Source organism: Coenobita brevimanus, chromosome 108, assembly GCF_032717465.1.
Source record: "Coenobita brevimanus isolate Jiangsu-jjx chromosome 108, ASM3271746v2, whole genome shotgun sequence".
In the NCBI taxonomy this organism is placed as follows: Eukaryota; Metazoa; Arthropoda; class Malacostraca; order Decapoda; family Coenobitidae; genus Coenobita; species Coenobita brevimanus.
The window spans coordinates 5,721,175-5,744,435 of NC_137061.1; the positions used below are offsets into that span (position 1 = coordinate 5,721,175).

Below are 23,261 nucleotides of genomic sequence, written 5' to 3' on the forward strand. Positions count from 1 at the left end.
CCCTTAAGCCTGGCTGGTCATGAGATACTGAGGTTTTCTGCTGCACATTGTTGCATTACAGCAGTCACAGTGTTGCCAAATACTTACTTTGGATGCAACACTGGTCTGCTAGAACACACCAAAATTTCATGCAAATCAGTCAAAAAATTAATTTTGGGCGAATTTCTTTCTGCTTTTTCACACAATTCGCATCAATGTACATTTACCAGGAGACACTCAAAGAACATGAATCGCATCAACATGCTTGAGAGGGTTAGTCTGTGCTCATCCTCCAAGTCACTCTTTTGACCCAAGATTTCCTACTTTAAGTGCTGAAAATGAAACAGTGTATTAGCACTGGGAGAAGGAGAGAGGTGAGAAGACAGGAAGAAATCAGTAGGATAGAAGTTGTGGAAGCAATGAAGAAAGTTAAATCGGGGAAAGCCACAGGAATTGATGGAGTGTGTGGTGAAATGCTGAAGCATGGGGGAGAGATAGTAGTAGAATGGATGTGGAAGATGTGCAGATTGGCCTGGGAGGAAAGTAGAGTCCCAGAGGATTGGAAGTCAGGTATAATTATTCCCTTGTACAAAGGAAAAGGGGAAAAAGAAGTGTGTGGTAATCACAGGGGCATTTGTCTTCTTAGTATAATAGGAAAAGTGTATGGTAGGATACTTATTGACAGAGTTAGAGAAAGAACAGAGAAATTAGTTGGAGAAGAACAGGGAGGCTTTAGGAAGGGAAGAGGATGTGTAGATCAGATATTCATTCTTAGATCTTTAGTGGAAAAGTTTCTAGAGAAGGGAAAGAAGTTGTATGCGGCTTTCATGGATTTGGAGAAAGCATATGACAGGGTGGATAGACAAGGATTGTGAAAAGTGTTAAGAATATATGGAGTAGATGGGAAGTTGTTGAATGCTGTGAAGAGTATGTACGATGGTGCAAAGGCTGCAGTGCGTGTGGATGGTGAACTAAGTGAATTTTTCTCTTTGAAGGTTGGGTTGAAACAGGGATGTGTCATGTCTCCATGGTTGTTCAATCTGTACATGGATGGGGTAATAAATGAGGTACAAGGTAGTGTAGTGGATGTTGGAGTGGCCCTGGTGAGAGAGGATAGTGTTTGGAAACTCCCTGTACTATTGTTTGCAGATGATACTGTGTTGTTGAGTGAAGACGAAAGGGAGCTGCAAGGCTTGGTGGATGAGTTTGGGAGAGTGTGTAAGAAACGGAATCTAAAGGTGAATGTAGCGAAGAGTAAAGTGATGGTCTTTGAGAGAGGTGAACTCAGTGAATGGACAGTGAGGTTGGATGGTGAGGAATTGGAAAATGTGAGTACGTTAAGTACTTGGGTAGTGTGATGAGTAAGGATGGAGGTTTGGAGGGTGAAGTGCTTGAAAGGGTACAGCAGGGAAGAAAGGTTGCTGGTTCTTTGAAAGCAGTGATAAGAAACAGGGAAGTGAGCATGGAAGTGAAAAAGTTACTACATGACAGTATTGTGATACCAACTCTAACGTATGGAAGTGAAGCTTGGACGTTGTTGGAAGGACACAAGTCAAGAGTGAGATCAGTGGAAATGAGTTATTTAAGAGGAGCCTGTGGAGTCACATGGAGAGACAGGCTGATGAATGAGGATATAAAGAAGCGTTGTGGTGTGGATGTGGATGTGATAGGAAGCGTTATGAGGAACACACTAAAGTGGTTTGGCTATGTGGAGAGGATGGAGGGTGAAAGACTGACGAAGAGAGTGTATGTGAGTGAGGTGGAGGGGGGAAGAGGGAGGGGGAGGCTGAGGATGAGATGGAGGGATGGGGTGGAGAGGTATATGAGAGAGGGGGGTGTGAGTTGGGAGCAGGGCAGTGAAATGGCAGGGGACAGGGTGACTTGGAGGCGATTTGTTTGTGGCCACCCCAAACGGGATTGAGGCGTCTGGCAATAGATAGATAGATAGTATTAGCAATACATTTTACAGATACAGTTCTGTATGGCTATACAACTATTCACATGCAAAAAATGTCAAATGCTCAGCCCTGTGAGAGAAAAAAAAGCACCCATGGTCACCAGACACTCACAACAATGATAACAATGGTGGTCTGGTGGCGGACAGGCAAGGCACTTCACACCTCACATCGCTAAATGCATAAGACTATTGCTAAATGCATGGGATTGGTACCCTTTCTAACCTATCACTAAACACAAAAACTGCTAACTTGAAACACGCTAAACGCGAAGGACCACTGTATATTCAATCATTATCATATTCATAAAAGGAAAAATAAAATAAAATAAAATAAAAAAAATCTATATCTTCAATCATCAACATATTCATCATCATCAACATCCTGTCTCTTTTCCTCACCTACAGATGAGGTGAGGATGGATTCAGAAAACAATGGAAAACAAAAGACATGAAGCTAAAACTACTCACTGATTCACCATTCAAGCCCCTGGAATCCTGACTCCAGTGCTCTTCACTAATACTCTTACAAAAGCTTTATATCATAACTATACATCTGAAAAACAAAGGTATGTGTGTGTGTGTGTGTGTGTGTGTGTGTGTGTGTGTGGTTTACTTTTTCCCTTCCATACCTTAGCACTTGGGGCTGGATTAGGATATGTGTGGGTTTGTCAAGAATCTCTATAAGGGAGTCCAGCAACAGACAGCACCGATCCGAGGTGAAGAATGCAGGGTGGGATGTCAAAAGCTCATATAAGACTTGGTACCTGCAGAAAATAAACATTAATATAATACATCTACCTCCATTATAAATCTACTCATCCATGATTTATTATCCTCACATACTAACTTTGTGCGAGATATCTTATCCTCACATACTACCTTTGCTTATTTTATGTACAGCTGATCAACGTAGTTGTTTAATAAATAGTTTTATGGAGGGTCCTTGACATTTTTATGTAATTTTTAATGTAAGGGTTGATTTTACTATACTGCATTTACTTTTTTAAATAATTTTTTTCTTTTGTTACTCTTTCTGTACAGCAGCAATGACATTTGCCATCATGCTGCCTAGATCTTTTATTGCAATCGATCAATCAATCCTCACACACGGAAAAATATGTCATCAGACTGAAGGGCTTAAGACTGACTCATACATGTGAAACTGCTAAAGCCTAAAAGGTATTGTCTGACATTGTGACAGGTTGGTGAATGGTGGATGAAGAATACACGAGGCAAAGTCAGAGTTTATTCCTGGCTAGGTTCATTCTCTGGTTCATTCCTCTGATGAAGATTTTCAGTGAAACTAGTCAGGAATAAACTTTGACTCTACCTTGTGTATTCTTCACCCACCACTCACTAAAAGTAGTTACCATGGGAAAGAGGGGAGATAACAGCCCTTTGTGCAGAGGTTGGTAGAAACAGGCCCCAACCCTATCTCAATCCTCCGTCTCTTTCTGCTAAAGCCCTGTGTGCCTCCTACCTGCTCAACCTCCAGCACACTATAGTCATCACCCTCACCAAAGATCTGTGGGAAAAAATATGCTGGATTATAGAACAAAGTATCCCTGTTAAATCCTGCTATCTGGGCCTGTTTAAAAATATTCATGTGGACACAAGTCAAGAATGACAGCAATGGAAATTAATTATCTAAGATGAGCATGTACACCCACACACCAAAGTTTCTGTACCCCCTTGGTGAGAGGAAGTGGAAGTCAGGGTTAGAGGGAGGGCCAGCGAATGGACAAACGTGAGCGGTAGTTTGGTACTGAGCTACGAGGTGAATGGTGAGACACTTAATGAAACTGGATAAGAATCATTTCCATGCTATTAATGTGCAAAATACCTGCATTATGCGTTCGTAACATATATAGCATGTATTAGAAAATAGACTACTATGTTATCATGAAGTCCTGTGAAAATGGTCCAAACATGACCCATCTGTTTCGAATCCTCATCATACAAATAAAGCACCGAGTCTGTAGTATATAAGCTGCTATTTGTCATCACTGCAGTGATTATTTTTAATAATATTGCTGGATTGTCTATAGCTATACTATAGTATGTTCCTTCATCCTTTCCTCGTCCTTCTGCCTACGTGTGACTTTACACTCCCTCTTCTGTCTTTCATTCCTTCATTCTTTCTTCTTCCTTCTGCCTGTGGGTGACTCTACACTGAGTGACAAGCCAAATGGCTTCCTGTTCACCAGGAAACCATTTACTATGCTGGGTGGTAACCATATAACCAAATTTTGGCGCCTGGTGGTTAAGTGGGTAATTATTGTGCTCCAATCGGATTGAGCCGGTGAAGGTTTATATCCAAGGGATGGTTGGGGTTTATTGCTCATGTAATGCCACTCAGGGATGAGTGAGGTTGGTCACTCTCATCTTAAATGTCAGGACCAACTGCCTAGCCCCGGGATCCTACGTTCCTCATGGGGCAACGTAGGATTGGATGATGGATGGATGGATCGATTGTGGATTTAAGGCTGATTCCCACAGTAGCTGTGCAGATGGTTATACAGTAGTCCCACCAATATCCGATGTAATAGAGCCAAAGGCATGTCCGGATACTGATCCCGTCCGGATATTGGGCCCCACCCTTCTGGACTTGTACTTATGGATCCAAACTCAGAAAAACACCTATACAACTCCCTCTGGACATGCATAGCACCTATTTAAGACCCAAATGACACCAATAATGGACATAAAAGACTGAAATAAATGCAAAAGAACCATAAAATGAGGTTTTTGAGGTAGGTTTATACTATTAAACATTCTGGGTACTTACAACAAGTCCCTGGCTCCTGGACTGGTAGTTATAGACCCTAACCTAGGCTAACTCAGAAAAATACCTCCCTACTGCACATGCATAGCACCTAAGACGCTATTCACACCAATAAGGGACATAAAAGAGTGAAATGAGGTGTTAGAGGTAAGTATGGAAAAAACAGTACAGTACAATATGAAACATTCTGGGTACTTACAGCAAGTCCCTGGCCATCTCGATGAATAACCCGCCTCCTCTCAGACTCTGACAGTAAGAAGGAGTTCCTGAAGCACTTGCAGCACACTGTTCATGAAGTCTTGCACAGAGCTTAGTCATTTGCACTCAGAATTCCATTTTCTTAACGCTGCGCACTCTTGTCTTACTTGCGCTCCATTGTACCTTAATGAAATAAGTGTTGCACTCTGCACTTTAAGTCTTTCCACTCCTGAAACCATTTTCTAAACAAAACACACTCAAGTTAATTTACGTTACATTTACAGTCCATTAAATTTTTGTCTTTTCACTCACAACTCTAAATCCATAACACATTGCACTGTTTTTTTCACTGCACAACACTGTAAATTTCCGTGTGGTCTAGTGAAGAAATTCTTGACATCTAATCACTGTCAGAGTCTGAGAGTAGCACATGCAGGTGACCTAGGGGTGCGTCGCTGGGTCGTGGTGATGGCGTACCCACTGCACACAACTCTAAAGAGAGGCGCAAACTCACGTCAAGTGGTGACTCCACCGTGCCTGATGTGCTGGGCTGTGGCTTGGAGCATGAGGCCTGTCTTGGGGAGGCAATGGAGTGGAGCCAGGGCTGGGCACAGCGGGGGTCACGGGCCTGAAAAAGCTGTCAATCGTTGATTGACGCAAGGAACGACGATTTTGATGATTAATGATGCGCTGCCAGAAAGCGAACACTTCCTCCACAAGTCCCAAGGGTCCTATCTCCTTGTCGCAGTCCGGGTGCTCCAGGTAGTCCAGAACGAACTCTAAGTGTTCCCGGAGTGCGCTCAGCTTGGGGATGGCTGGAGTAGTGTCATGCTGAGAGGAGTCTGCATCATCATCGCCATCCTCCTCGGAATCTTCAAGCTGAGTACTGACACCTGCAACTGAAGATGCGATCTCGATATCAGACATGGTCTGATACCCAGGATCGCCCTCATCGTCATCCAACCACTCACGCACTTCGTCCACATCAACATCGTTGCCTTGCGCACATAGACGTGCATGGAAGTCATCCACGTCAAAACCTAGGAAATCGTGCTCCACATCTGTTCCGAGAAGCAGAGGAGACCAACCATTTTCTAGAGTCTTGACAGGGATTTCCTTCCATGCACTGGCCCAGTTGTAGATGGCAGACGATGTTGTAGCGGCGAATGTTTTCCAAAGTCCGCTGGCCTTGCATGTCCCGTCCCTCCCTGCACTCGTCCTCATCCTCGAAGACAACCATCACCTCGTCCAGGAACTTCCGCCGGTACAGCCTCTTCGCTGCCACTAATCACTCCTTGGTCCACTGGCTGGATGAGAGCAGTCGTATTAGGTGGCATAAACATGCACCTAATGTGCCCATTCTCAGTCACCAAGTCCTTGTCGCACAGGTGGGCAGGTGCATTGTTGAGGAGAAGGAGGGCCTTTACATGGTCGCGTGGGATTCCCAGTTTCTCCGTCTGGTAATGGATGACCTCCTTGACGAAATGGCAGTGGAACCAGTCTTTGAAGATCTGGGCTGAGAACCATGCCTTCAAGGAATGGTAACAGACGACAGGAAGGACATCTATCACCCCATGAAGACACCAAGGCTGCTTTGCATGGCCAACAATAACGGGCTTGAGCCTGTGCATGCCATTAGCATTGGCACAACACAAAGCAGATATCCGTTGCTTGCAGAGCTTGCAGCCAGGTACACGCTTCTCCGTCTCCTCGGCTAGAGTGTTCGTAGGCAAAGAGCTATAGAATAAGCCAGTTTCGTCAGCGTTGTAGACTTGACCAAGAGTTAGGCCCTCCCTGTCGATCCAGTCCTTCACCTTGTGCTGAAACTCGTCAACTCCATCCTCGTTGGCATCCAAACCTTCGCCATGAGACCTACGGTTGGTAGGCCATGTCGTAACTTGAACGCGAAGAGCCAACCTTCGGATGCCTTGAAGTCTAGGGCATCGTGAAGCCCTGCAAACTTCTTAGCAGCAGCCTTCAGCTCTGTGCCACTCACCATCACACCAGCAGCACATTGCTGTCGATACCAAATCAACGTAGAGCGGTCGACTTCTGCGTACTTGGGAGTATACATCAACTTCCTCTCGACGTTGCATTTGCTTTTCGACGAGAAGTCAGCCGTGTACTGTATGAGTTTGTCGCGGGATCTCTTGATATCAAACAAAGTAGACCAGGCCAGGTTGAATTCACGGAGGATAAGTGAGGGAGACCATCCCGCATCCACCTTGTCCAATATCTCCCTCTTCTTCTCCAGAGTCAAAACCACTCTCTTCCTCTTCTCAGGCGGCGGGGCCATCATCACACACACGAAGGAGAGGCACAAGAGCAGCAGGAGAGCCTGCAGCAGGTAAGGCACCACTACAAAAGAGAGCACGTGGGCAGCCATGACGACGAGCGTGCACACACAACAAGAGACGGGCGGTAAGTGGGGAGGATGCAGGGGCGCTCTAGCAGACGTCGGCGGAACAACGCACCAAAACACAGCTAGCCCGCGCCAACTTCAAATTAAGGGCGGGAAAAAGTCGGATTTTTTTCTAATTTTTTGCGGTTTTTGGCCCATTTTGGGAATATCGGATTCCAGGATGAAAATGTTCGGTTACTGGGGATGTCCAGAAAATGAGCGTCCGGATATTGGAGGGATTACTTGTTAAAATTATTTTGTGGACGAAAACAACACATTGTGATGGGCAGCGGAGAGCATTCACCAATAATTAACTGTAACCACATGAGTTTAGATTAAATATTATGAGACAACAAAGATACAGCCGTGGCATCCTGCTCCACCTCGTTATCAAGTTCTTAACTGTTGCCTCACCTCACACGTGCATTATTTTCCTTAAGTCTCTGCTTCTTCTATTACTTCCTGGCATCCTGTTACTGCATGCCGTCATATTGCTTAGGTGGTTTCTAGTCGTCCGGTCCCATAACCCCTACTGTATTACATCATTCGTCACATCACTCCCACACAAAAAACGTTAGCACAAGACTGCTGAATATGTTGCTGCCATTATTGGCCCTACTCTTGCTGACCCCCCTTTTCCCACTGACAGTGTCTAATTTCCCTCACAATACTACTACTGCCACTCCCACAACTAATCCACTATAAATCTTTATAATAATACAAATGATTGTCCCTATGTCCGTTTATCTGCTAACCACATTTTCCCTGCTCCACCGTTGACAACTTGTCACTTACCCCCCACCGCTACCCCAGTTGCATCCCACTCTCTTCCAGCCACCATCAACCCTACTGCTCCCGCACCACACTACCCCTCACCTCATCCCTGGGCCACCAAGCCTGTTGTCCACCCTTTACCAGTGAATATATGTGGTATACATTAATAATAATTATAATAACAACAACATAGGTGTGTAGTGTTTTTAACATTAAATATAAAAACTGCAGACCCAAAGGTAGCCTACATTACAGAGCACTGATATATTTACCCCAGAACCCACCACAGACCGTTCATATTATTACCACTGGACCTTCCCTACAGCACTTCACCATGGTAATACAACCCATTGTAGTCGTTTGTGGAATCACAACAGCTGTTTGGGAAAAATAATTGCACGACATGCCTACAACCGACTAAAATACACAGGTGACGTTTCACTGACATCCATCAGATAGCCTAAGAGGAGTTATTGGACAAACTAACAAACGATGACACAGACAGAGGCCAAATGTCTCACATTGGTATATGATGACCTGACCAAACTGTTGCCAACCTGCTTTGCAGGTGTCATAATAGTAATGATGATGATGATAATAAAAATAATAATCACATGTTATTAGGCATGAAACAGAGGAGGACAAACACTGAAACAGCATGTGTTGATGCAATGCAGTATCTGTTTGCCATGACAAAAGGTTGGGTTGCTGTCAAACATAAATGTAGTCAGTATTACTATAACCCTACCGTTACAGCATATTATGGCACTGTTTGGTTTCATATGTCAAAGCTGTGTTCACGAGTTTTATCATGGAGATTATGATGTTTTTCCTCCTCTGTATCGTGCCCAATAACATGTGATTACTACTACTACTGCTAGTTCTATTATTATTTTTATTATTATTATTATTATTATTATTATTATTATTATTGCTAAAACTATGATGACACCTGCAAAGCAGGATGGCAACAGTTTGGTCAGGTCATCATATACCGATGCGAAACATTCGTCCTCTGTCCAGTCGTTTGTTTCTTTGTCCACTAACTTTTCATAGGCTATTTGATGGATGTCAGTGAAAGGTCATGGGTGTATTGTAGTGGGTTATAGGCATGTCATGCACTGTTATTTTTCCCAAACAGCTGTAGTGATCCCACAAAGGACTACAAAGGGTTGTATTACCATACAGAAGTACTATAGGGAAGGTCCAGTGGTAATAATAGGAACGGTCTGTGCTCAGTTCTCTGGTTAATATCAGTGCTCCGTAACATAGGCACGTTTGGGTCTGCAGTTTGTATATGTTAGGAACACTACACATCTACATTGTTATTATTATAACTATTATCATTGCCCGCCTTTTGAAAGCGGAGCGATAATGTTTTGGCCTGTATCTGTGTGTGTGTGTGTGTGTGTGTGTGTGTGTGTGTGTTCCCATTATATCTCAAGAATGGCTTCAGCTATCAACACGAAACCTTCAGGGTAACAAGATGTTGCCAAAACCTTGGATGGGTTCGAAAATGGGCACACGGGGTCAAGGTCAAGGTCACCAAAATGGCTGCCAAAGGTCAAGTAATATTTATCGCCCCTCTTTGAGCACCATTTTATCTCATGAACAGCTTGAGCTATCAACATGAAACCATCAGGGTATCAAGATAGGGCAGAAATCTTGGAAAGGATAGAAAATGGGCACTCGGGGTCATGGTTAAGGTCACCAAAATGGCTGCCAAAAGTCAACTAGTTCGCATCGTCCACCTTTAGCACCATTATATCTCATAAACGGCTTGAGCTATCAACATGAAATCTTCAAGGTGTCAAGATAGCGCCAAAATCTTGGAGGAGTTCGAAAATGGGCACTCGGGGTCAAGGTCACCAAAATGGCTGCCAAAAGCCAACTAGTTCTTATCATCAGCCCTCAGCACCATTATAGCTCATGAATGGCATGAGCTATCAACATAAAACATTCAGAGTATTAACATATGGCTTAAATCTTGGACTTGCCCAACAGCATATTCTGGCAGGCGATTAGCAATCGGCTCCCGATTTCCTTTCTTTCATTACTAATGCATACCATGTATATTCACTGGTAAAGGGTGGACAACAGGCTTGTTGACCCAGGGATGAGGTGAGGGGAAGTGTGGTGTCGGAGTGGGGGAGCAGTAGGGTTGATGGTGGCTGGGAGAGAGTGGAGTGCAACTGGGGCAGCAGTGGAGGGTATGTGACGAGTTGTTGACGGTGGGGCAGGGAAAATGTGGTTAACAGATACATGGACATAAGGACAATCATTTGTATTATCATAAAGATTTATAGTGGATTAGTTGTAGGAGTAGCAGTAGTAGTATTGTGAGGGAAATTAGACGGTCAGTGGGAAAAGGGGGGTCAGCAAGAGTAGTGCCAATAATGGCAGCAACAGATTCAGCAGCCTTGTGCTAACGTTTTTTGTGTGGGAGTGATGAGACAAATAATGTAATACAGTAGGGGTTATAGGACCGGATGAATAGAAACCACCTAAGCAATATGACGACATATAGTAACAGGATACTGGGAAATAAGAGTAATAGAGGAGGCAGAGATTGAAGGAAAATAATGCACTTATGAGATGAAGCAACAGTTAAAACCTGGAGAACGAGGTGGAGCAGGATGCCACAGCTTTATCTTCGTTGTTTCATAATATTTTGTGATGTTTACTTCTAATTTCATCTGCTCATAGTTAATTATTGGTGAATGCTCTCCGCTGCCCATCACAATGTGTTTTTTTTCGTCCACAAGATAATTTTAACATAACCATCCGCACAGCTACTGTGGGGATCAACATTAAATCCACAATAATTCTATATTATAGCTATAGACAATCCAGGAATAACATTAAAAAATAATCACTGCAGTGATAACGACTAGTCACAGCTTATATACAACCGACTTGGTGCTTTATTTGTATGATGAGGATTCGAAACAGATGGTTCACGTCTGGACCAGTTTCACAGGACTCCATGATAACACAGTAGTCTAAGTTATAATACATGCTATGTATGTAACGAATGCATAATATTTTGCAGGTGAATGGAATGGAAATGTTTCTTATCCAGTTTCATTAAGTTTCTCACCAATAGCCTCGTTGCTCCGTACCAAACTACCGCTCACGTTTGTCTGTTTTCTGGCCCTTTCTCTTACTCAGACTTCCATTTCCTTCCGTCGAGGAGGGTACAGAAACTTAGAAGCGTGGGTGTACTTATGTGGAGAGATAGACTGAAAAATGACGAAGTATAGGAGCGCTGTGGTGGTGATGCAGATGTGGTTGAGTGTGATAACAGAAAGACTCTGAGATGGTAAAGCCATGTGGACAGGAAGGAGATTGAGACAATGACTAGGAGTGTGCATGTGCGTGAGGTGGAGGGGGAGAGGAGGATGGGAGACCAAGGATAAGATGGAAGGATGGAGAGGAGAGATATATGAGACTGGGAGCTGTGAGTTGGAAGGTGGGCTGCCAGATGGCAGAGGGCAGGGTGATGTGGAGGCAATTTGTTTCTGGCCATCCCTTACAGGATTATGGTGTTGAGAAATAGATTGATAGAAAGACATACTGTACTTGTTAAATATTACTATATGGTATAAACCCCTATAAAAATGTGTAAGGCCAAGTTTATTGCTATGTGGTATAAAGCCTCTATAAAAATGTGTAAGGCCAAGTTAAAGTGAAAATACCATAGCAGATTGAGAAGCCTTAGGACAAACACGTACAATAAGGGGATGCACAAGGGGTAAAAGTAGTGACATTAACCCCTTCACTCCAATTATGTATTTTAAATTCTATTCTTCCTACCTCTTGGTGATTCTTTTAAGCACTGGAGAAACCATTTTTATTGACAAAGAATTTGAATCAGTCTCATTTTCCCCTTCATATAAAAGTATTGATTTCTCTCCAAAAGATGATTCAAAAACTTGAAGGAGCAAACATACACAGTAAAAGCTCAATTAACCAGAATGCATGGGGATTCTTCCATTCCGGACATGCAATATTCTGGATAATTGAATGTTACTCTTAGAAATTTTCTGGGAGGTCAAACAAATGAAATAGTACGGTACCAAACTTGGGTCTTTATTTCATAAAGTACATTATTCAGTATTAGATATAGTACAGGTAAGATACAGTACAGGTACACTCATGCTCACTAATATCTGCCCAGGGGTGCCCCCTTCCTACCTCAGAATACCCAGGGAAGAGGGGAAGGGGGGACGAAAAGAGCTCCAACCGCCACTACCCCAGCTCCCGACCATCCCCCATACCCCTACCCAACCCCCAAACCCACCCATCATTCACAATTAGCAGTCACATTTCAAGCTGATTTCATGCTCAACACTCTTGGTCCCACTACTAATACAAACAAAGAACATTAGGATATGTTTAAAGAATAGAACTATCAACTTGTTGCAGCAAGAAATTAATGCATTATGACGCTGACAGTAAAACAAAAACATTAACAACGGTCACCTCAGGCCTTCTGTGTTGGGTGCACTGCTATGCAGACACACACACACACAAGAAGTGACTGAAGAGGTGTTTAGGTTAGGAAAGTACGAGGAAGGAGGGGCAAGGCCATTGAAGGTAAAGTTTAAGTCCCAGGCAACAGTAAATGATATTATCAGTAGAACATGAAAATTATCAGACAAGGAAGGGTTAAAAAATGTTTGGATAAAGAGAGATGCAAATAAGGAAGAAAGAGCTAAAATAAAGGAGTTAGTAAAGGATGCAAAGGTAAAAAACGAACAGAGAATGGAGGAAGAGAAGACAGTGTTTTATTGGAGAGTCATGGATCAGAAAATAAGGAAGTGGTACCAGCGGAGAGAAGGAGAAAAGAGGGTATAAAAAACATCAAAAATAACTGGAAGGTGGCATATACTGATGTTGATGGTTTAATATCGGCAAGGCTAGAAATCAACGATTTTTTGAGGGAACATGAACCTGATGTTATGTGCTTTGTAGACCAAGTTAAGAGAAGATATTGATGTTCATATGGGAGATGGTAAATACAAACTGTGGAGAAGAGACAGAAAAGAAAAAACGGAAGGAGGAGTGATGATAGCAGTGAAGAACAACATAAATGTAGATACTGTAGAAATGGGAGAAGGCAGGGCCAAAGTGATAAATATGAAATTAGAAACTGGAGAGAACAGCAAGGGAGATATGGCAGTAGTGTATGATCCCCCAAAGACAAGAGCATGGAGTGATGATGAATACCAGGAAATGTTGTCAGACATGCCTAGTTATTTACAGAAAATGATTGAGAAAAGCAACAATATAATTTTAATGGGTGACTTCAATTGTAAAGGGGTGAACTGGGAGGAGTGGGACTCAGGAGGCAATGAAGATTTGTGGGGCACTATATCATTAAATATAATAAAGAACAATGTGACGACGCAATGGGTCAAAGAAGAGACACGGTTCCAAGGTGAGGCCACACCAGAAAGACTAGTTTTACTGTTTACCAAAGAACCCAATGTAATAGAATCCTTGAAACATCTGTGTCCTACTGGAAAAAGTGATCATGTGGTCATTGAGTTCCACATGATAACAGGGAACGTGGAGCCAAGAGACGAGGTTTATAGGCAGGGAAGATACAACTTTGGGAAAGCAAACTTTACAGGATTGAGAAAAACTTTTCAAAAATGCAGATTGGAGAAAATTCAGAGAAACAAGAGAGATACAGAGGAAGTGGGATATTTGTCTAGGCCTCTATAATTTGGGAGTGGAAAAATTTGTGCCAAGAGTAAGGGGGAAAGAAAACAGGAAAAAGGAGTGGTTTAATAGAAGGTGTATGATAGCAAAAAACAAGAGAGACAAGGCATGGAACAATTGGAGAAAGAGAGCTAACAACAGAACAAAGGAAGAATATAAAAGAACTAGAAATGAATATACAAGAATACGTAGAAATGAAGAAAGGAATTTTGAAAAAGGTATAACAGACAATTGTAACGATGAACCCAAACTGTTTTCTAGATTTGTCAATGGCAAACTGAAACAAAAGGAAGGAATCACCAAACTGAATGTAGAAGGAGAGGTCTATAAAGATGTAGTAATGCAAGCAGAAATAATGAACAAATGTTTCCAATGAGTTTTCACTAATGAAAAGGAGTTTGTGAAAGGGTAGGGAGTGACTAGAAATTAGTAATAAAAGATATAAAAGTGAAAGTAAGGAAGTGTATAAATTACTGGAAACTAGTAAGGAAAGCCCCAGGACCAGATGGAATCTCTAATTGGGTACTGAAGCAATGCATAAAACAACTGGCGGATAAGATTCACAGTTTAATTGTGTGTTCTCTGGAAGAGGGGAAAGTGCCTCAAGAATCGAAGAGGGCAAATGTGGTATCAATTTATACAGGAGGAAACAGGGAAGAACCCCTGAATTATAGACATGTGTCCCTAACCAGCATGGTCACAAAATTGAGCAAAAGAATTCTGAAAGATAGATGGATAAAATACCTGGAAGAGATGAATATTTTGGCTGATAGTCAGTTTGGATTCTGAAGTGGAAGATCATGTGTTTCCAACTTGTTGAGTTTTTACTCAAGAGCAATTGACGTGCTACAGGAAAGAGATGGTTGGGTGGATTGTGTGCATTTAGATCTGGAGAAGGCCTTCGACAAGGTACTTGTGGAAACATGAGCATATAGGAGGACTGAAGGGGAACCTCCTGCAATGGATGAGAGACTTTTTGAGACAAACAAATGAGGACAGTAATAAAGGATGGGATGTCTGGATGGAGGGAAGTAACAAGTGGAGTCCCACAGGGCTCTGTGTTGGCGCCAGTAATGTTCTTGATTTACATAAATGAAATGGTAGATGGAGTGAACAGTTATGCAAGTCTGTTTGCTGATGATGCAAAGATCTTGAGGAGGGTAGAGGTTGAGGAGGATTGTAAAATGCTGCAGGAGGATCTGGATGGGATACACGAATGGAGCCAGATGTGGGAAATGAAATTCAATGCAAAGAAATGAAAAATATTGGAAATGGGTAAAAGTACCAAAAGGTCATCATTGAATTATTTGATGGGTAATGAACCAATCACAAAAGCGAGAGAAGAGAAAGATTTGGGAGTGCGGTACAGGACAGTTCACCTGAAAAACACATTAACAAGACAGTTAGAGAGAAGTATAAATTCCTGACTATTATAAGAGTAGCTTTTCATTATATGGATGAGGAGATGATGAAAAAATTGATAGTGGCCATGATTCACCCCAGGTTAGAATATGCAGCAGTAGTGTGGTCCCCACACAAAAAGAAAGATATTAACAAGATTGAGTGAATACAACGAACAGCAACCAAAATGGTCCCCAGTCTGGCAGATCTGTCATACAGAGAGAGGCTGGAAAAGCTGGATTTGCCTTCCTTAGAAGAAAGGAGAAAGAGAGGCGACATGATTGCAGTGTTCAGGACCATGGTGGGAGTAGATAAAACTGACAAAGAAGATCTGTTTTTATGGGATAGGAGAGTAAGATAAAGACACGGAATGAAACTGAAGAAGCCAAGCTGCTTGAAGGATATCAAGAAATATAATTTTCCTTATAGATGTACAGACCTGTGGAATAGCCTGGACAAAGAGATTGCCCAGTCTAAAAACTTAAATGAGTTTAAAGGGGTTAGTGCCCCTCCCCGGAAAACAACTAACTAAAAAAACAAACAATAAGCCTCGGACAAGGACTGACCAAACGATGACGACCCAGGACCGGACAAAGGACTTGGTAATAGCTACATCGAATGTAAGAGGAGCGAATGATGAGGTGAAAGAGAGAGAGATTGTCCAGGTGCTTGAGGATGCGAAAGTGGATGTATGTGGAATAACTGAAACAAAATGGAGAGGAGAAAGTGTGAGAGAATGGGAGTATGGATGGGGTATATGTGCAGGAGTAGGTGAGAATGAGAGGGCAAAGGAAGGAGTATGTATAGTTGTGAGTAAAAGATGGAAGAGGAGCATAAGACAGTATGGATCAGTTGGGTCAAGGATTGTGTGGGTAAAGTTGAAAGTTGGAATACAAATGTGGGCGATTGTGTGTGTGTATGCGCCAACGCAAGATCATGCTAGAAGAGTGAGAGAAGAGTTCTGGACAAATGTAGAAGTGTGCATGGAAAAGTTTGGAAGGAATGAGAGAGTGTTTTTGATTGGTGATATGAATGGTAAAGTTGGGAATGTGAAGGTGGATGGAATAGTCGGTGAGTGGGGTGTGCCTGCTGAGATAGATGAGAATGGGAGTGCGTTAGTGGACATTTGCGCTGGGAGGGGGTTGGTGATAGCCAATACCCTCTTCAGGCATAAAATGATCCACAGGTATACATGGCGAGTGATGAGAAGGGTGGGTAGTGAACTGAATGAAAGGAAGGCAATGATTGATTATGTGTGTGTGGATGAAAAGATGCGAAGATGTGTAATGGATGCAAGAGTTTATAGAGGTTGGGGGAGTGGACTTTCTGACCACTACTTGGTGGTGGCCAGAATTAAAGTTCAAGTAAGATGGAGGAATAGAAGAAGGGAAAGACGAGAGGAAGGAGTAGTTGCAAGGAGAGTGGAAAGGTTACAAGAGGATGAGAAAAAGGCAGAGTATAAGAGAGAAGTGGAGGAACAATTGGGCAAATATGAATTGGAGCAGATGGGAGACGTGGAAGGTGTGTGTAGAATATTTACAGAAGAAATATGTGCACCATGTGATGTGGTGTGTGGAAGGATGAGAAGACGGAGGGGGGTGCAAGGAACAGCGTGGTGGACTGAAGAGGTGAAACAGGCTGTGGCACAAAAGAAGAAAGCATACAATGAATGGATGAGAAATAGCGGCGTGGAAGAGGTTGAGAGGCGGAAGAGAGAGTTATATGTAGAAAGAAAGAGGTGAAAAGATTAGTAAGAGAGAGTAAGAAGAGAGTGGATGAGGAATTTGGAAGGAATTTGAGTGTAAAGTGGAGGGACTGTAAGAAAATGTTATGGAAAGAGGTGAAAAGAGTAAGACAGGGTGGAAGTGAAGTTAGCAGGGGAGTGAAAGATAAAAATGGGAGATTACTAGTGGAGAAGGGAGAAAAGGTGAGCAGATGGAGAGACCACTTTAAGGAATTGTTGAACGTAGAGGATGGAAGTAATGCGAGTATAAGTGGCTGGGGAATGGCTGGGAGAAGGAGGGAGGTGAGAAGACAGGAAGAAATCAGTAGGATAGAAGTTGTGGAAGCAATGAAGAAAGTTAAATCAGGGAAAGCCCCAGGAATTGATGGAGTGTGTGGTGAAATGCTGAAGCATGGGGGAGAGATAGTAGTAGAATGGATGTGGAAGATGTGCAGATTGGCCTGGGAGGAAGGCAGAGTCCCGGAAGATTGGAAGTCAGGTATAATTATTCCCTTGTACAAAGGAAAAGGGGAAAAAGAAGTGTGTGGTAATCATAGGGGCATTTGTCTTCTTAGTATAATAGGAAAAGTGTATGGTAGGATACTTATTGACAGAGTTAGAGAAAGAACAGAGAAATTAGTTGGAGAAGAACAGGGAGGCTTTAGGAAGGGAAGAGGTTGTGTAGATCAGATATTCATTCTCAGATCTTTAGTGGAAAAGTTTCTAGAGAAGAGAAAGAAGTTGTATGCGGCTTTCATGGATTTGGAGAAAGCATATGACAGGGTGGATAGACAAGGATTGTGGAAAGTGTTAAGAATATATGGAGTAGATGGGATGTTGTTGAATGCTGTGAAAAGTATGTATGATGGTGCAAAGGCTGCAGTGCGTGTGGATGGTGAACTAAGTGAATTTTTCTCTTTGGAAGTTGGGTTGAAACAGGGATGTGTCATGTCTCCATGGTTGTTCAATCTGTACATGGATGGGGTAATAAAAGAGGTACAAGGTAGGGTAGTGGATGTTGGAGTGGCCCTGGTGAGAGAGGATAGTTTGGAAACTCCCTGTACTGTTGTTTGCAGATGATACTGTGTTGTTGAGTGAAGACGAAAGGGAGCTCCAAGGCTTGGTGGATGAGTCTGAGAGAGTGTGTAAGAAACGGAATCTAAAGGTGAATGTAGGGAAGAGTAAAGTGATGGTCTTTGAGAGAGGTGAAGTCAGTGAATGTACAGCGAGGTTGGATGGTGAGGAATTGGAAAATATGAGTACGTTTAAGTACTTGGGTAGTGTGATGAGTAAGGATGGAGGTTTGGAGGGTGAAGTGCTTGAAAGGGTACAGCAGGGAAGAAAGGTTGTTGGTTCTTTGAAAGCAGTGATAAGAAACAGGGAAGTGAGCATGGAAGTGAAAAAGTTACTACATGACAGTATTGTGATACCAACTCTAACATACGGAAGTGAAGCTTGGACGTTGTTGGAAGGACACAAGTCAAGAGTGAGAGCAGTGGAAATGAGTTATTTAAGAGGAGCCTGTGGAGTCACATGGAGAGACAGGTTGACGAATGAGGATGTGAAGGAGCGTTGTGGTGTTGATGTGGATGTGATAGGAAGCATTATGAGGAACACACTGAGGTGGTTTGGCCATGTGGAGAGGATGGAGGGTGAAAGACTGACGAAGAGAGTGTATGTGAGTGAGGTGGAGGGGGAAAGAGGGAGGGGGAGGCCGAGGATGAGATGGAGGGATGGGGTGGAAAGGTATATGAGAGAGGGGGGTGTGAGTTGGGAGCAGGGGAGTGAAATGGCGGGGGACAGGGCGACTTGGAGGCGATTTGTTTGTGGCCACCCCAAACGGGATTGAGGCGTCTTGCAATAGATAGACAGATGGATAGAAAGATAAACTTGACTCATTGAGAAACAGAGACGGGACCCCACGAGCGTAGCTCATTTCCTGTATATCACTTTTAGGTAAATACACACACACACACACACACACACACACACACACACACACACACACACACACACACACACACTGTTCCTGATTTACATAAATGATATGGTAGATGGAGTGAACAGTTATGCAAGTCTGTTTGCTGATGATGCAAAGATCTTGAGGAAGGTAGAGGTTGAGGAGGATTGTAAAATGCTGCAGGAGGATCTGGATAGGATACACGAATGGAACCGGACGTGGGAAATGAAATTCAATGCAAAGAAGTGTAAAATAATGGAAATGGGTAAAAGTATCAAGAGGCCATCATTGAATTATTTGATGGGTAATGAACCAATCACAAAAGCGAGAGAAGAGAAAGATTTGGGTGTGCTGGTCCAGGACAGTTTGTCACCTGAAAAACACATTAACAAGACAGTTAGAGAGACGTATAAACTCCTGACTAATATAAGAGCAGCTTTTCATTATATGGATGAGATGATGAAAAAATTGATAGTGGCCATGATTCGACCCAGGTTAGAATATGCAGCAGTAGTGTGGTCCCCACACAAAAAGAAAGATATAAACAAAATTGAGAGAATACAAAGAACAGCAACCAAAATGATCCCCAGTCTGTCAGATCTGTCGTACAGAGAGAAGCTGGAAAAGCTGGAGTTGCCTTCCTTAGAAGAAAGAAGAAAGAGAGCCGACATGATTGCAGTGTTCAGGACCATGATGGGAGTAGATAAAACTGACAAAGAAGATCTGTTTTTATGAGCTAAGAGAGTAACAAGAGGACATGAGATGAAACTGAAGAAGCCAAATTGCTTGAAGGATATCAAGAAATACAGTTTTCCTTATAGATGTATAGACCTGTGGAATAGCCTGGACAAAGAGATCGTCCAGTCTAAAAACTTAAACCAGTTTAAAGCTAAATTTGACTTATTGAGAAACAGAGACGGGACCCCACGAGTGTAGCTCATTTCCTGTATATCACAATTAGGTAAATACACTGAAAAACACAGACATAAACACACCCAAGCACGCAGGCACAGACACGGAAGCATGCAAACACCCAACACATGAGGCCTGGGATGGCCATTGTTAATGTTTTTGTTTTACTGTCAACATTATAATGAGTAATTTCTTGCTGCTGCATGTTCATAGTCATATTATTTACTTTTTGCATATCCTAATGTTTTATATTTGTGTATTAGTAATGTGATTATGAGTGTAAAGTATGAGGTTTGCTTGAGATGTAACTGCCAGTTAAGAATGACAAGTGGGGGGCTGGGAGGGGTAGGGGACTGAACACAAACCAGCAAGCATTACCAAAAATTATTTAACTCGTCACGTCCCGACCGATTTCGCACCTCCGATACCCCCCAATCCCGAGCTATTTTGGACAAATTTTATTTTGCCTAAAACCTTCACTTTTGTTAAGAAACAAAGGAAAATCACGAAGAAAGGGCTTACCGGGGTCCATAAGTGGTCAGAACAGGTGAGGTCCCCCACACCAGGTATTGTATTCTGTCACTGAAGTGCGAGGCACTCACATTTTCTATGGTAGGTAATTTGGGGAGACACAACAAAGAACACCTCTAAATTTATTGAATTTGAACTAATAAACAATAATAATAACAATATAATGGTTTTCAATGATATATATATGAAAAATAAGCATTGTTCCATCGCGCGAGCATAGCGAGTTTGGGCAGTGTGGTAACGCACTATGTGCTAAGTTTCTTGTTTCAGTCAACATATCATTTTTTCTACGTGTATAATACTGTTTCAATGCCATTTTACCATTTTGTCTATCTATCTATCTATTGCCGGACGCCTCAATCCTGTTTGGGGTGGCCACAAACAAATTGCCTCCACATAGCCCTGTCCCCCGCCATTTCAATGCCCTGCTCCCAACTCACACCCCCCTCTCTCATATACCTCTCTACCCCATCCCTCCATCTCATCCTCGGCCTCCCCCTCCCTTTTCCCCCCTCCACCTCACTCACATACACTCTCTTCGTCAGTCTTTCACCCTCCATCCTCTCCACATGGCGAAACCACCTCAGTGTGTTCCTCATAACGCTTCCTATCATATCCACATCCACACCATTTTGTACTGTATGTAAATGTTTTCAGCTGTTTTCATTCATTACGATGACATGTAGCATAACTATAGCGCACATCTGCTTACTCAGTGCACTCACTATGACTCGTATCTCAACATACCATATTGTTTTATCACTTTCATAGTATTGTTTTCTTTACATTGAACCTTTCCTCAACCACTGTAAGATTTCAATTATTTACATTCATTACGAGGGTATTTAGCGAAATGCTAGCGCATATTCACATAGCAAGCACGCTCTCTACCACTCGTGTTTCAACTTCTACTTTATTTCTTCGCTCCCAATATACTTCCCCACTTACATTACACCCGTTTCCACCTTATACTATAACTTACATATTTACAGGCCTTATTTATTCCACTGAGCGTCAGAATATCGCACCAAAATACCCTCGCAATGAATTTTTCAACCAAGATAATACAGTAGGTTCGCACAGCGCATGTCATCGCAGTGCGCGATTCGCATTGTGCGCGAGTGACCAAAAATCATAACCAAAAACCCTTCAATGCGCGAGTTTACCACACAGAACGTGAGGAAGAGGCAAGGAGTGGCTCAAAAATGCCATTTTCTACTAGTGCGCGACCACCCCTCACACAGTGCGTCACATGTTGTCATGTTGATGTGCAGAAATTCCTAGGCATTCTACTGCGCAGTTTGGGGTACAAGGAAGCGGGCGCGCCATAACAATCCTGGCTCGTTCACTGTGCGGATCCGCTCTCTACAGCTAACCTGTCGTGTACAACGTGTGGTGTTTTTTGTGCTGCCTGTACTTTGCTGCACCATGGCTCCAACCCCAAGAGTTAAGAAACTTCTGACGCACGCCACCAAGTTAAAGATCATGAAGATGAAGGAGGAGGGTCAAGGAAACACTGCTATTGGGAGAACCCTGGGACTGGCTAAATCTACAGGGAGAACTGTGTGGAAGAACCGTGAAGCCATAAAGGCTGTAGTGAAGACGTACAGTGCCTCTGACCTAGACGGCCGTTCGCGGGTGGGAAATTGTGCTATGATACTAATGGAGCGCTATCTTGCCACCTTCATAATGAGGAAAGAAAAGGAAGGTGTTCCACTGAATGGAAGATTTATTCGGAACCAAGCCCAGCTCTTTTACAAGGAAGCATCTCGCAGGTTAAAAGTGGAAAAACCTTTCAGGGCATCGGTTGGATGGCTGGACCGTTTTCTCAAGCGCAAGGAACTCCGTTACGTGAAAGTGTCTGGTGAACGTGCCTCTGCCGATGAGCTGGCTGCGAGAGACTATCCTGCGATATTTCGAGCAATTATTGAAGAGGGACAGTACACAAGGACCAGATCTACAACATCGATGAAACGTCGTTATATTACAAGGCCATGTCCAAATCAACTTACATCGCTAAAAGACAGAAACAAACCCCTGGTTGCAAGCTCCAGAAGTGCAAGATGACGGTAATGTTCGCTGTAAACCTGTCTGGGAGCCACAAGATGAGGCCAGTTGTTGTACACACAGCTTCACACCCAAGGTGCTACAAAAACCTCATGAACATGGATGCAAGTGGCGTGTATTGGTACAAGTCCGCAAATGGTTGGATGACCGGAAACATTATGGTAGACTGGTTAACGAGGCGGTGTGTCACTGATGCCAGGGCCAAGTGTCGGGAACTGGGCATTCCATTTAAGATGCTCCTTGTGCTTGATAACGCACCAAGTCACCCTCCATACCTTGATGATCTTCATAAGGATTGTTGTGTTGTGTTTCTGCCGCCCCGCACGACGTCACTAGTGCAGCCACTGGATCAAGAACTAATCACCACAGTGAAGCATTTCTACCATAAGCAAGTGTACGACTACCTATGCAGGAAGACTGACACACAAGAGGAGCTTCATGCCCTACAAGAAGATCACAACAAAGACCTTGATGAGGCATCTGCTCCCGTTCCATCTCCACCAGCACCTGTATCCCGACCTGCTACAGATGCCATGACTGTTGAGGCATTTTGGCGTAACTTTATAGTGAAGGACGCAGTTGAATTTCTCCTACAAGCCTGGCACCAGATTACACCTGCAACAGTGAACCATGCATGGCGAATGCTCGTGCCTCACTTATGCATCACCCAGGAGATGGCCATTCAACCACTGGCTGAGGCTGAGGCAGCAACACTGACAGCAGCACAAGCTGTACCAGGTTTCGAGGACGTTACATTGGCGGACATACAAGAAATGCACAATGCTACTGAGAAACGGCCTCCCGAGGAAGTGTTGCAACGGATAGCCCGACGCCAGACAGAGT

The 23,261-nt window shown here is 43.2% G+C and overlaps 1 protein-coding gene across 1 annotated transcript in view; it reads right to left on the reverse strand.

Annotated features, from left to right (window-relative positions):
- Positions 1–23,261, reverse strand: part of LOC145416941 (serine-protein kinase ATM-like) — a 505,436-nt gene that overhangs the window by 440,399 nt on the left and 41,776 nt on the right. The window contains exons 8-9 of the mRNA XM_080285796.1: positions 3,367–3,461; positions 2,566–2,700 (exon numbers count right to left, since the gene is read on the reverse strand). Coding sequence (XP_080141922.1) covers positions 2,566–2,700; positions 3,367–3,461 — 230 coding nt within the window. The remainder of the gene's footprint in view (positions 1–2,565; positions 2,701–3,366; positions 3,462–23,261) is intronic.